A 15420-nucleotide genomic window follows, 5' to 3' on the forward strand; every position below is an offset into this window, starting at 1 on the left:
GCTCCTGAGTGAAAATTGTAACATATTGTCCTGAAGGAGATCAGCTCCAAAGTTGACTTCACTCTTTCCTGCTAGAAAACATATTGATATTAACAGTTTTCTTCTGCCTGCATGTGTGTTTTTCAAATTAAGTATTGTTAAATCTATGGAGCTTAAAATAATCTGCTATAGGTGTACAGCAGTGATAAACATCTCTGCTCACAAACAGATGAAAACAGATTTAATTCAAACACCTGGCAGAGGTGAAGGAGAACTGGAACGAATGACTAGTTCAGAAAGTGGAAGGGGTAATTTTCAGGGCATGGAGTAGCGTGCATTTGTGCATTCACTCTCTCCAAAGATGATGAAGGGCTTATGTTTGTAGTATCAGAGTTTGGAGGTGACATTGGCATGTGTATACTCAGAAAGCTATACTGAATGCAATTGTGGACTCACCAAATTCCAGTATAAATTTTTCCAAATGAAAGGACTCAGAGCTTCATCTGTAGCATTAAGATTTTGCTGAGAACAGCCTCTTAGTGGTGAAACAAAGTGCTAGGCACAGGAAGCACTGTCCACAGTGGCCAACACCTCCTTTGAAGTTTCAGCTATTACTTCTGCTGCAGATAGAAGTCTTTTATTGCTCTGAGTTCTTGCATTCATTTGGGGTGCATTACAGAGAGAGTTTGGAGATGAACAGGGCCTGAGGCTTTGTACGTTTCAGGCACTGTTACCTTGTTTAGGGCATATTTTGCTTCATACTGTAGGCTTTACTTTTGTGTATACATGCAACCCAAAAATAAATACCCCCACCCCCAAACTAGTGTTCCATATATAGAACAACCTTTCAGCAAGATAAATAAATGAACTCCATACAAAATGCATATGAGCAGTTTGACAAAACCCTGGACTTGAGCCGCAAGATATGGAGAAGTTCAGCTCCAGAACACTTCCAGGCACCTCATGCCTTTAAGTAATTTTTCAATAAAACCACATTTCTTTTTCAGGTGGTTTGTTGTTTTTTTTTTTTTTCAGTTAAGAATAATTCAAATGAGCCTTTAGGTAGATGCAACATTGCTCTGCAGAAACTGGCAGATACTGGGCATGATTTCTCATTAAAGTTGTATGCAAGAATTTGAGTAGACCTTTCCTTTGCACTTGATTCATGTGACTTTCCATTCCTTGAATTTCTCTTTGGTTTCTAGGTTAACATACGTGCAGAAAACTGAAAGTCAGACTGTTGAAAGTATGATATTCATGTGGTTTCATGAAAAAAAATCTGGAGTTTGCATTCGTTTGTTGTGAAAACAAAATTCAAGCTGCATGTTAGAATCTGGTTGGAATTTTAAATGTGCAACAAAATATCAGATCTCGTGAATTTCATGTAACTTTTGATGCTATTATGAACATCTTGCTGCTCTGCTACTGATTAAGCACATATCTTCAATAAACAAAGCTCTTTATATCTACATCACCTTTTACAACATGTCTGAACGTTGCAGGCCACGTAATTTGGTAACATTACTAAAAGATCTTCAGCTCACTGCAAGAAAGACATTGAGGTGCTGGAGTCTGTTGAGAGAAGAGCAACAAAGCTGGTGAAGGCTCTAGTGAATAAGTCCTATGAGGAGCAGCTGAGGGAACTGGCGTTGTTTAGTCTGGAGAAAAGAAGGCTGAGAGGAGACCTTATGGCTCTCTACAGCTACCTGAAAGGAGGCTGTAACGAGGTGCATGTCTGTCTCTTCTCCAGGTAACAAGTAATAGGATGAGAGGAAAAGGCCTAAAGTTGTGCCAGGGGAGATTTAGATTCGATATTAGGAAAAATTTATTCTCTGAAAGGGTTGTGAAGCATTGGAGCAGGCTGCCCAGGGAAGTGGTTGAGTCACCATCCCTCGAGGTAGTTAAAAGCTGTGGAGACATGGTGCTTAGGGACATGGTTTAGTGCTGGACTTGGCAGTGTTAGGTTGATGACACCTGCCATGTTGTCATCCTGTGGTGTTTTTCTCACTTCTGAGTATGTGCAACGTGGTCCATCCCTACCCTGCCTTCCAGGAATGGTCTCACAAGTTGCTGTGTGAGGGAATTTGGACACACTGGTGGTAGATGAATCTTATTACTCATTTTAGGCCTCTTCTCACCCCTGCTACGTTTAGTCCACTTAGCTGGTTTTCCATGATAGCCCCTTCCCACTGGGTCTTTTCAGTCTTCCTGGCTCTGTTTCCTTGCCTGACAAGTCCAAAGGTCCCCAACCAAGCTACTTCTGGCCAGTGCAAGCTGAAATCTGTTTCTCCCAGTGTTCCTAATTAATTTGTTTCTTGTTCCAAATTTCTTTCTTCAGTTTAGTTTCCCAACCCCAGCTCTCTCTACTTAATCTCTTTTCTATTTTGGCCTTCAGATGTCTTCAGCATTTATGTCTCTGTTCCTGTCGTGCCAAGCCAGATCCTCCTCTTTCCTCCTATCTGAATTCTCAACATCTGCAACTCTTTTTTCCCTCTCAGTTCCTTCCCTCTTGCAAACTCTGTATCAGTCTCCATCTGCTTGTCCATCTTTTTCTCCAGGCTGTTTTTCATTTCTACAGATGTGCAGCACTCTTAAGTGGTCTGTGGTCTATGCTTGCTCCTTTTTCCTTTCTGTCACCAGTCCTGGTGCCCTTGGCAGACTTTCCCTTTCCTCTGCTAGCTCCTGACTTCCCTCACTTTTCAGGCTCATTGCTAGCATACTGTTCTCCATCCCTAACACATGTGTACCTTAGTTTTCTCCTTCATTGCCTGAGCTTACTGAGGTACCACAGCCAAGAGCTTAGGAAGGACAGGTCTTTCTACCTGCCCTGCATGGACGCAGCATGCCCTGCAGCACCGTAATGTTGCGACTGCAAGAAACATCCAGCTCAGCCCCATGTGGGAGAATGCCTACTGTGTTGAGAAAGAGTTCTTGGATCCAGTTTGCAATTTCTGCTTCAGAAAATAAAACTAACAGACAGATAGGAAAAAAAAAAAGAGCTAAAGGCTTCAGGCAATGCAGGGGCATAGGCATGCAAACTGGATGAATCCTGAACAGAGAGAAAGCAGTGATTTCAAACTCCTATCTGTCAAACTAATACTTAAAAAGCAGAGTTCCCTGCTTTCCTGAGGTGTGTGGATCTTCGCTTTTCTGTGCAAAATTCTTCCTTCTGTAAGCTCACTTTCCTTCTAACACAGATTACGGTAGGTTTTAAATTTCCACCCAAAAGAAAAAAGTAGTGACAGAAAGCCTATCACTCGGTCCTGTTAGAACGCTCCTGCTTTGCAATTTGGGAGCAGAGTCAGGCTCCTTTCTTGCCAAACAAATGGTGTAAAAGGGCTCTAGAAAGCATTTTTTTTTCTGTAGAGAATACACAGCTTTAGTAAAACATACATTCTCCCTGGAGGATTTCAGCATTTTCCGATTGGTGCCTTTTATGGCATATGTTATGTATTGACACAGATTAAGTTTCCCTCCTGTCTGGAACAACTCGCGCTCAGGAGGAGAGCTACTGACCTAGCAATAAGCGTGAACAGCTCATGGCAAGCGGTGGAGCAGAGCTCCTGGAGGACGTTTGGCTGAAGGCAGAGCACTCCCTTCAGCTCTGCTGTCCTGCCTCTCTCCTCCTCCTTTGCCTCCTCCTCCTCCTCTCTCTTTTTTCTTCCCCTCTGACTTTCGCTGTTACGCTTTCCCCAGACCCCTTGGCTTTTTTGTGCTGCGTGACTGACTAGCAAGGAGGGGGACTGGCAGCTCGCTGGCTCAGGGAGCTCTTCCCTACCGCTCACCCCAACCCACCCACCCACGCCTGGGTCAGGAAATGTGAGCAGGGCTGATGGAGGCGGAGAAGCGGGGCTGAAGGTTTGCCCCAGCACTGGATGTGACAGCAGGCAGTTGAGCACTTCGCAGCTTGCACGGTATTGACCTCAGGTCCAGCACGGACCCCACCATGGAGGGCTGCTGCTGGGTGACTGCTGGCACGCTGCTTCTGGCTTCCCTCCTCCTGGTAAATGCTATTTCTTTCCTGTAAATATGTATCACTTGTAGCTGGTATTGTGTGTGCCTATATATGTGAGTGGGTATGGTTTTAATCTTTAATCACAGTTAGAGAGAGTTTGTTTTGAACAAATCGTATAAATCTTATCCTCTCTGAAGTACTGCAGGCTTGGAGCCTTGATATTCTGGGTTGCTGCAGGTAGAACCAAGAAGTTGGTGTTGGCATCACTTTTATAAACTTGGAGACGAATGTCCTGTGAATGCTGATTTAACTGCCTGGGATTTAGAGAAGAGCTGTTTTTCCCCTCTCTAAATCAAACTATATCACACTGTAATGTTCCTGGAATTCTCTTCCTTCCTAAAAAAAAAAAAAAAAAAAATTCAGTTGTGCACATGCAGAGAGACCAGGTACAGCATGTACTGAACTTTTTCCTGCAGCCAGTCTCAATGAATTCTCATTACTGCTATAACTCATTACAGAGACAAATTTATACCAACCTTTGGAAGATATTTTATGTGATATCTGGTATACTTCAGGGCTGTAAAACTGATCATTACTATATGATTTTCTCACATACTTCCACTGATTATCCTGATAGGATGCTCTACAGCTGAGTGCTGCTGCAGCTCTACTGTTTGATTCAGATGAAATGTTTCATTTTGACTTATACTGAGTTTTATAAGCATGAGCTGTATGTTTGCTATCAGAAAATCTGCAATAAGAATATTAATATTACATACACTTTTGATACTATCGTCATCTTGGCATACATTTATGTTGCCTTTTTCTGAAGAGTTGTCTGGATCTTCAATCAATTCAAATAGCAAAGAATCTTAAAGAAATATATGAACTTTATAGCAGCTTGCATCTTCTTATTTATCTATATAAAATAATCTATGGTAATCATTGTAAATAAATCTTAACACATTTTTTAGTAGCCACATGGGGACCTAAACAGTGAGATAACCCTATTTGAAATGCCTATTACAAATTATTGTGTGATTTAAAAAAAAAACTTTTTTTGATATAGAATCACTAAAGACTAATAAATCACTAGAAATAAGAATGCTGTCTGGACTGATTTAAAAGTCTTTTTTTCCTTAAAGGTCTATTTTCCATTTAAAATACTGAATTCACACAAAACATGAGCATAGATTCTCTTTCATTTGTGAAAACGAGAAGTTTATATCCTGATGGCTGTAATATATTATGAGCCAATCCTGCAGTACTAATTTAGGGAAGATCAACAGGAGATGTGACTCAATAAGACTGTGTAAGGACTGTAGGATTTGGCCCTGTATTAAGCTCATATTCATAACATTTGTACTTCACTCTGCTGCTTGTGAATTAAGTTCTCAGTCCCTAATTCATGAAAATAAATAGTGCATTCTGCTGCCAACTATTATGCATTATATTCCATACTATACTAGTTTGTATTTGTATGACTTACCCTGCCTCAAGAGATTTCCCCCCCACCTCCCACCAAATCTCTTTGTGCCTCAAGAATAGTTATGTGAAGCAAGCTTAACTTTCTTTTTTGAATCAGGCCATTCTTTTGCTCCTTCCATACTCAGGAAAATATCTCACTTGCTTTCAGCAGGAGATTAGGTAAACATGCAAGAATTTGACTTATAGCTTGGATAGAGATAGAGATAAGTCGTAGGATACCTCCGTGTACATGTTAGTACTATAATTTATTAGAGCATGAGTTCACATAGGGCACAGCAGAAAGCTCCTTGATATTTTTGAGAAAAAATAAGGCATTGAATCAGGCTTATGACCTGGCTACTAAATTCATAGCTATTAGTCTTTAGTCAAGTAGGTGGAATGAGTGTGAAAAGTATGACAATCAGCATTTTGGTTTATGTGTTTCACCTTGTATCCCTCTAAAACCCCTGTCTTGCCCACACTGAGCAACATGAGCAGCCTCTAGTCATGTAGCACTCCAGTAACATCAGAAGTTCACTGTTGTAAGCACTAAGGCCAGGGAACAAATGCTTACAGGATTAGTCTTAGAATAATTTATCACGTATTCCTGTATTTTCAGTAAGACACTGAAGAGCAAAGTAGCACCTAGTGTTTCTTTGCCATCCTTGCCTCAGAAAGGAGGTTACACATCCCAGACATATGCGCAGCCCACGTGCACATCATGGTAAAGGGATGGACAAGCCGAGAGGCACTATCAGCAATAACCTCTCCTGTTCCCCTCATTGCCCAGCAGATATAGTCTACTTCAGGGCAGACTCCCTGGAGTGGTGTAGTAGTGAGTTTAGCTCACTGTTCCATCTGGGTTCTTCATACTCTTCCGGAGAAATTGTTTGCATTTTCAGTTGAGTGGTGCTTGTGTAAGGTGTATGTGGTTCAGTAGTTTATTTGTTAACTACCCTAGAACTTGCTCCATATTCAGACATCCTGTTTCCCTAGCATAAATGAGAGTTAGGTACTTCATAGATACTTTCAAGAATCTGAGCTGTAACACTGTCTTGAAAAGGTAATGTCAGACTGAAAGCAACTGGAAAAGACAGCTTCTGTCTTTCCAGACTGTGACCAGATATTTGGAGAATTTTGGTCATTGCTCTGTGAACTTTTGCATGCTAAGAAAATATTAGCACATCACTTTTAAGATAAACAAAAGAAAGCAGGCATTCTGTTCTGAAGATTTCCCTTTCTATTGATTAAAAAATAAAAGCCTAACACAAGCAAATCACAGTTGTCTAACTCAGAGGAAGTGTGGCCAAAACCATAACCAGTCATTGACATGTGTTCATCCAAACTTGAAGTCAAATCGCTTGTGTTAGAAGGGCATTTAACCACATTTGCATTTGTTGTTTGCATCTTTTCAGCAGCTTTTTCTAGCTCTCTTTGTTGCTGTTGTTGTACTTGCAGAAGTAACACTAGGAACTGTAATAAAGTACAAGTGTTTTTCTGCAGGATTTCTTTCTTTTGCTGTGCTAATTTGTACATGGAAAATAGTCAAATACAATAGTCCATTCCTTCCAGGCTCTTTGGCATTACATTCCCCTATTATCTAACTGAGTCTCAGATGACCACAAGCACAACTAGCCAGTGGAATGAATATAATGTTTCTTGTTTACATTTGAATGTGCAAAGCTTGACAGTTTTTCCTTTCATGTGTAGATAGGTCTACCTACTGTTGTAGGTCTGCTCCTCTGCTTCTACAGTCGTAGCTGTACACAGAGGGATTTTTCCAGTAAAGAGTCCAAACTGCACACCTATATTTTCATACGTAGTCATGTATATGTACAGACTGGCATTTGATACACCTGTTGGGTAAGGATGCCTTCAAATACAGAGTTCAGCTATACAAAGTTAAGATTTATTCATGTGAAGGAGTGCAAAATTTCTCATCATTGTGCTTTGTGGCAGTGCTGCTTTACTCCAAATGTCTCATGTCTGTAAAACAAAGCAATTTCTTACATGAAGGTCTAGATGCTGCTAAGTATGTACTCTCATCACTTTCTTCCTACATTACTCTAAAATGTTGTGTTTGGACTTTTTTATTGACTTCTTTTTTTTTAAAGTATATTATTTATTTATTCTTTTTCTACGAAGTGCAAAGGTTTGCATGAGCTAAATTAAGGTTGTGCGATTAAATTTTTTTCTTTTGGACTTCAGTGAATGGCAGTCAGTACTCAGTGTTGGCTGTTGAGCTGTTGGTCTGCTTCACCAGTGTCAGTAAATTTAAACAGCTTTTGTTTTAATGACTTTTGCCAGATTCATATGTCTGGCAAAGAATAATAAAAGAAACTATCAAACTGAACACTGTGGAGAGTCTGAAGACTGGAATATGGTCACCTGTAGTCATGGATCTCTCAGCTGAACAAACTAGTATGGTCAGAAGGTCCATGAGTTAATGTAAAGCCTGAGTAGTCCACATGCCCAGACAAACAATTCTTTAGGAGAGGGCTATCAAGCTCTGCGTGAATGAATTTTCACTGAAGTAGATGAAAACTGAATCTGTTGTACCTGTGTTGTTAACGATCAAAATATAACCTCATGGTTTCTCTTACAATGTTGTCTTGTCAAATCTGCAGACAACCCTGTTGTTTTTATTGCTTTTCGTAGCTATTTTCTTAAGCTTTTAAAAGTCAGAGCTATATGGGCAGCAATTACATGGAAAAAAAAAATGAGAAATTGCAGTCTGTTGCCGCAGAGGCATGTGTTCTCTCATAGAAGGAAGGAAAGCAGAATAATAAGATCATCCTAATAGAAACAACCAGAAAGCTGAAGGTAGTGAAAAAAAACAGTGAAAACACATCAACCACCGGATGCTATGGTATCAGGATGAGAAGCAGGAAAAGGGGAAAGAAACTGCTTGTTCCAGCCCAAGCCAAGGACAGATGTAAAAGAAGACTTCTCATGTGGTGGACAGCAACTAATCAAAAGCTGGCATGAAACAAATTCAATCAGAATAACATACTCTGGTATAAATCACAACTTCTTCCTAAGTGGTGTACAGGAATGGCTAAATTTTGCTTTTAATATCTCAATCTTTTCATATCAGCAGATGGACAGCAGACTTGTGTTAACAGATGGCTGACCAGCTTTGAATATTCAAGTTTATTATAACATGCCCTAGCCCTTAAATGTATGTTGTTCAGGCAAAATGGGAAATTAAGCAAGAGATAATACATTCCATGGAGTAATGGAAAATCTTCTCTAGGTCCTTAACCCTGTGTAGTGTTGAACAGAGACCAATAGTACTCAATACTTAGTGCAATCTGATCATTTAGATCTATCTCAGGGAATATAAAACATTTCATCACAGGTCTGAGATTTATTATCATGCATGCTAAGACTCACTGTATGTGTTCAGACTTATTTTTTTAATCAGATAAAATTTTTCCTTATGCAAAGGGGACAGAGATTATAGATACTAGAAAGATTTAAAGATCGGTATCATGGTTTTAAAGATGTCATTCTCAAATATTTCATTTATCTTTCAAGATAATAGTATGAAGTATCTTATCTGTCTGTTGAAGACTCTCCCACAATCGGGTAGGATCATCAGCTTTTAAATTTTTTGCCCTTCTTTTTGGAAGTAGCAAATACCATTCTCAGAATACTAACTCTTAATACAAATATGGTTTGTAAGCATAGCGTTAGCTGAGATTTGAGAGGAAGCTTCTCATCTATATAAAATTATTTACCTCTGTTAACGGCAATAGAGATATATTTAATTTTGCCTGCTTAGATTTCGTACTAAAGTCTTTTCGTTTAACAACAATTTTTATTTTGAGCTTTTACATGTGGTGTTTAGATGTCATGTACAGGATCAGTTAAAATACCTCCAAACAGCATTGCTCATGAATATATTCTTGTAAAACCTCTGAGTGGCCAATTTATCTTATTTTCAACAGGACGCCTTTGCTGGATGTTGTGAGTTTGTCATGCCCTGAATGTGAGTGTGCACATTGAAGACTGCTGTAGGCCAGGACCTTCTCTCTGCTTCTCTTAGAGTGTGATGTTACCATATCAGAGATTCCTAACTCAGGGTGCATTGCCAGCTTTTTTTTCTTTTTTTTTTCTCCCTTTAAGTACCCTGATTAGAATTGCATTTCACATATGAGCTTTTTTTTTCCTTTTTGCTGCCAGAACCCAACTTTTCCAAATTTCTTATAAAAGTAGCTAAAGTTGTGGTGAAGTTGGAAGGCAATACAGACAGGTGACTGGGGGAGGGAAAGTAGTCTGTGTACTTGTGAGATTTAATCTACTTCCAAGGCAAGCATATGTAGAAATCTTAATAGTTTTGCCACCTGTGAATTATTTGGACACTGCTTATAGGAGCGGTCCTTCTTCTAGCTGTGTAGAGAAGTAAGTGGTATGTTCACTGATTCTACAGTACATTAATTTTCACATTGTTTCCATTTTTCACTGCCTTTATGGAATTTCTTCCAAAGCTTCAACCCTTTAGAGGTTGCCCTGGGATTTCTGCCTTTCAGAGACTTCTTGTAGAGCAAGTTCAGCAAAGAGAGTGTCAGGGTGGAGGGAAGGGGTGTGTGATAACGTAAGACATCCTGAAATAAATTCCAAGAGTGCTCAAGAAATGAGACAGGAAATTATATGCAACTTATAATAAATTCAAACTGTCCCATAAAATAAATATAACTCATTTTGTTTCCATATGAATGTACTGTAAGGGTGTCAAATTTCCCCTTCTAGCTTTGTTGGATATAATCTCAGTCCCTGTTTGAAGTTTGCTAGTGCATTGTTCAGATCCTGCGCTATATCAACAGACCAGAAATGAAAGGGAATAAAGGAAGCAATAAGATCTCCTACCGTTCTGGTGCTGGCATCAGATTGGTGGATTATTTATTTATTTACTTACTTACTGGCTCATTTAAATCCCTGTATTTCTTTCAGCCTGGACTGCTAAAAGCATCTGCTGTGGAGGGCAAATATAACTGCCCTTAAAAAGCCCAGGGCTGTCTTTTCTTTTTTCATTTCAGTATGTGGCTGGATAATGATTGTAAATGTGTTTTAGATATGACATTTTTATAGTTCCTGTAACTTTTAAAAAAGAGAGTGGGAGATTTTCAAGTTACTGTGGTATCATCAGTATGTTCCTTGCAGGTCTAGCCAGGGCCGTGTTTTAAAGATGAAAGACCTGAATTAGCTGAAGGAGACAGGGAAGTAATTCAGTAGAAATCTCTGAAACTAAAAACTTGAACGGCCACAGCTTGAATTGTAAGATTCTGCTTTGCTAATCCAGACTTTAGCAGTCTCGTCATTCTCAGCCAACCGTCAGTGCTGGTGACCACCTCGGCAAGCAGGATGGTGTATCACATTTTACCGGTGTTGAAGACTGGCATAGAGAGGAATGCATGTCCTTTATGTACACTCCAAAGTGTGGATATGTCTTGTCTTTTCTTTCGTGAGAGCAATGGAAACATAAATATTTTCATTGTGTGTGATATTAGAGGGCAGCATGAGAGTAGCAGTGGCCTGTATCCTGACAGTGTTTAGGTCCTTCCATCTTTGTAATTCAATGTAAAATCATGAAAAAAAAAAATCTATTACTCCTAGAAAACTCCTCCACCTTGGTACTGCAAACTCTTAACAAATGAAAGTACTTTCCTTTAAAGAAACATATTCATTAATTTGAGGTCAATTACTGGGTGATCAAGGGGGGAATAAATATGTTAGACAAATTCCAGTGTTTATAGTTAATTCTCAAGGGTCCCATGAGCAATTTTTTCCTGTCTGCCCTTTATTTTTTGTTATGAGTTGGGATCTTGAGCTTTCTCAGTGATTTATTTATTTCTTTACATCTCTGTCTTCCCTTCCTCCCCCTTTCTTCCTTCCTTTCGTTCTTCCTTCCTTCCCCTCTCCCTTTTTCTCTTCCTCTCTTCCCCTTTTTCTCTCTCTTTCAGTCCTATTTTTTCACATAAATATTTCCCTTTCAGTTTTCCTGCCTCCACTGAGGCTTAATGTTTCAACCCTTTACATGGCCCCTTGTTGTTAAAATAAACACATACACAGCTCAGTGAGGTAACTAAGGGAGATGGCAGATCCTCAGAAGAATAAGAGGTTTCACTTATTTTGAATAAACCTCAAAATTGCGGATGTTTATCTGAAATTACGCAAATCTTCGGAGAGCTCTCCTCCCTTCTCTGAAAGGCCTCCTGACCAGAGTGCCATCTTCCTGTTGCAGCCTATGGCACCCTGGTTTAATGCTCTGGCTTGCTCCAGAGGAGGCTGAGCCATCGTAGGGTGGATGGGCCTGTTTGAATCTAGGCTGATGTGGCAAGGTCTTTTAGGTCAGAATTTCAGAACCAGAGTTCCTAAATCCAGTCCACATGGGGGTAGGTGCACACAGAGAGGCCTCACTGTTTGACGATGTGACCTGTACGGAGAGTTAGGCAGGGTCAGTATCTGAAGCCAAAGGTCAGTTTACTAAAGCAAGGGAAAATGGCTGACAGACACTTCTGCAGTGTGTATAGATACACTTCTTCCGCCACTCTTCGGGGGAGACAGTGGTTCACCTGTGGAGCTGGGAGTGTCAGCCATATGTCAGACTTTTTTTTCTGGAAGCTGATGAGCGCAGCCCAGCCAGCACACAGCTTTCACTTCTCCCCGCTTAGGAAACACTTGGCATGCAATAGGCCTTGTCGCTGATAACAATTTGACTTTTCTCTCTTCTCCTTGCTGTGTGCCTCTGTGGGCTCTTTCCCCACCCACAGTTCTTTGCTACGTGGAAGGCAAACTTGAAGTCCTGGAGTGCAAGATGCACTTTTGAACCCATGCTGTTGGGTGGGTTCCGAATTCTGGAAAGTGATTTCACCCATCCTGCATCTGAACCAGTCCTTGCCTCGAAAACCCTTCTGAGTCAATTAGGCGACAAGTCTGAGGCTGAGCCAGCTTGGACCTGCTCTGTATTGGATCACCCATGCCTGGTGTTTACACCAGCACGGCAGGATTTAAATACAATGGGGTGTTGTAACTCAGGTCTGTGAGAGCGAGAAAGAAAGCTCTTGTATTCACATTGCTCTCCTGGTGTATATTTTCATATGAGTAAGTGGAGTGAGAGATAGGACTAATCTGAGTTTTATAAGGCACTGTTATAAAATCTTATAGGGAGCACAGTGTGCAGCGTGTTGAAGTGATACGGTGTCAGCTCCATCCTCTGCCAGCAACCTCCCCCCACTCAGCTGGCTGCTGCCCTTTTAGGAGAAGAAATGAGCTCACGTTTGGCACATTTCTCCTGGGATGCAACTTCCAGTCCAGCTTTGGCAATGGCTGTTTAGCTCCTAAAGTCCTGAGATGGCTGTTGATCATTTTCTCCCTGTTTTGTTGCAGACTAGAAGCTATGTACTCCCTATTAGAAGTGTTAAGAAACTGCATACATACAGCTACATGACTTGCTTCAGGCAGGAAGAATCCCGTGGGATTATGGGAATAGTAATGGCAGTGTTTTTATGAGGGGACTTGATATGTGGAACTAATGACTGTCAGAGGGTGCAGATGTGTACAACACTGAGACTGCTAACATTCTGTTTTCAAGACAACAGAGTTCAGTGTGACACTTTGTCCTTATTGTGCAATAACCGTATCTTGTCACATACAGCTAGGAAGGCAGGAGGGGTTATTTCCTCCTCAATGAACTTTTGCTTTCCTGTGCAAAAGGAAAAGATGCCACAACTTCCCTTCTTCTTTTCCCCTAGTAATGAGCCTGCCTTGCATGATGACTGTATTGTTAAAAGAAGACAAAAAGGAACGCAGTGCTGGAAAGGACTACCACAGCAAATTTTTACTTATGTCCCTGAACTAGCTAGCTGTATGTGTATCAGGTGTCTTCCTTCAGGGTAAAGAAAAACTGTCCACCTATTGCTCTTTCCCTTGTCTGTGTTCACAGCAGCAGAATAAGCATTGAAGAACTGCAGGAGGATCTCAGCGAGATTTCCTCTTCTCTCCTTCTCATCAAGGTGTCTTCTCCTGTTTCTTCTAAATGATGGATTATTTCGATCCGGAAGAAAGAGTAAATTAAAAACTACCCAGAAGGGGATTTGGACTTTATTGTGTATTCCTTTTTAAGAGGCTGAAATGGAAAAATAAATCCTGGCCTGTTTATCTGCACTAGCAAAGTCTGAGCAATTACCCAAAATACAGTATATACCCTCATGTGTGCATGCTCCTGTGCCAGTGCCTTCCTTGAGGCGCTGAGTCACTCAGATCAAGGGTTCCCCGTGCCAGGGGTTTTCCATAGGAAATGCTCTCTTGATCCCCTCGTGGGCCTTTTGCTTAGTCTTGCAAGTGCGAAGGAGGCACGAATTCCTCAGTTAGTTTCCAAGTCTGTGGAAGCCTGGGGGGAGTGGGCTGGTGCTGTTCAGCTCGCAGCCCCACGCCTGGCAGGATGGAGCTGCTGCCCTCGAGGGAGCAAGGAAGCCAGTGCACAAGGTACAGCCACCTCCACCTCAAGGCGTCTGATGCTTGTTGCAGCTACTTTTCTTTCCAGGTTGTTTGCCAGAGAAAACAGTGTGTCAATAGTAGTTTGAACAGTTCTGTAGGCATCCTTTTGATTTGGCAATATGGAATAGTATGCAATTAACCATGGAAGCAGTTGCACCTGTGGTTGCTCAGTATCTCAGGTGCAGTAAACAGCTCTGGCAGCTTGGGCACTGAGTTCTGAGAACAGAACTCCTATTACTTTGGTAAAAATGCCAGGTAGGCAGCTTTTTCTGGCTTGTCTGATCCTTCTGGAGGGTGGCTGTTTGGCAGGTCTGGTGGCTGAAGTCCTCCCTTCATCTTTGCATGGGGTGCAGCCAGGATAACGGGAAGATAAGCTATCTAACACACCAGCTAAAAAGTGTTCATCCATTCTGTCCCTGAAACAGACCCCTTCAGAAAAGTAAATAGGTCAGCATTTGTTCCCATTCAGTCCTTGGATATATTGCTAAGGCTGGCTTGGGGACATCTGCTTTCATGAGATGTGTGAAATGCGCAGATGTCTGCTTGGAGCTGGAGGACAGCTATTGCTAAGGGGAGTCCTAGTGCTTCCAGGGAACTGTGCTACTCACAAGAATAAGGCTTACCTTACTCAGCCCTTTCTTCAGTATGGTACAATTATTCTGGAGGAGTGGATGTCCTTTGCTCATGTAATATCTTTAAAATGATGTGCAACTCTGCCTAGACACATTAAACATGGTTTTTTGTGCACATGTCAGAATATTTTACATACAGTGCTTTCAAGATAATCACTCTGAAAAGTTTCAAAAGCTAGACAGGAATGTCTTGGATGTTAACATTTAGTTTGACAGTAATTACCAATATTAATTCAACTGGCTGTGATTTGCTCTGCCTTGCCTTCCTTCAAAAGCTAGAGATTTCAAAGTAGTTTCCCACCTGAGCTGTAATCCAGGTGTTACCTTGGATGGAAAGGAACAAAGATATGCAACATCATGCAAATGACACCTTATAAACCGTATATTTACATGAGTTGAAGGTTTGAAATACACATTTCTTAAACAGAGATACAGTCACTAGCCTTGTCTGCTGCTGTTACACACCTAGGTAAGTGCTGAGAGCAGTTTAGTCCTGGTTCACTACAGACAGCATTTCAGTACAGTGTGAAGTATATATTTGACGTCAGTGACAAACTAACATCAAAGGATGATCAAAGATTACTCAAAGACAGAGAATTTATGGCCTGGCAAGAATTCATATGGGGATGCACTTGGACATAGCTGAAAAGGGAGGGCAGAAAGACCATATAACAGGGAAAAATACTGGTTTTCTGTCCCTAATATAATTTTCACAGTAGCAAAAGACAAGTTTAGGCAGTGGCCTCAGAGGAGCCTTGCATATTGTCACTGACCTGACAGTTCATCATATCCCTAAACAGTGGGGATATGATAAGAACCAGATGATTTAGATTTCTTAACCAAACCCAGCAGTGCACATCACTGGGGAAATAACTGTGGTTTGAA

At 40.9% G+C, this 15420-nt stretch overlaps 1 protein-coding gene across 2 annotated transcripts in view; it reads left to right on the forward strand.

The window, feature by feature from the left end:
* ADAMTSL1 (ADAMTS like 1) overlaps positions 1-15420 on the forward strand; it is a 437941-nt gene that overhangs the window by 245108 nt on the left and 177413 nt on the right. Inside the window, exon 1 of one of the 2 annotated variants that reach the window (XM_086771490.1) lies at positions 3878-3982. The exons of the other annotated variant lie outside the window; for it this stretch is intronic. Within the exon in view, the coding sequence (XP_086627616.1) occupies positions 3926-3982 (57 nt within the window). The 5' untranslated portion in view covers positions 3878-3925. Of the gene's footprint in view, positions 1-3877; positions 3983-15420 lie in introns of those variants that run through there. 2 annotated transcript variants of the gene reach the window in all.

Source organism: Chlamydotis macqueenii, chromosome Z (assembly GCF_036417535.1).
Source record: "Chlamydotis macqueenii isolate bChlMac1 chromosome Z, bChlMac1.mat, whole genome shotgun sequence".
NCBI lineage: Eukaryota > Metazoa > Chordata > Aves > Otidiformes > Otididae > Chlamydotis > Chlamydotis macqueenii.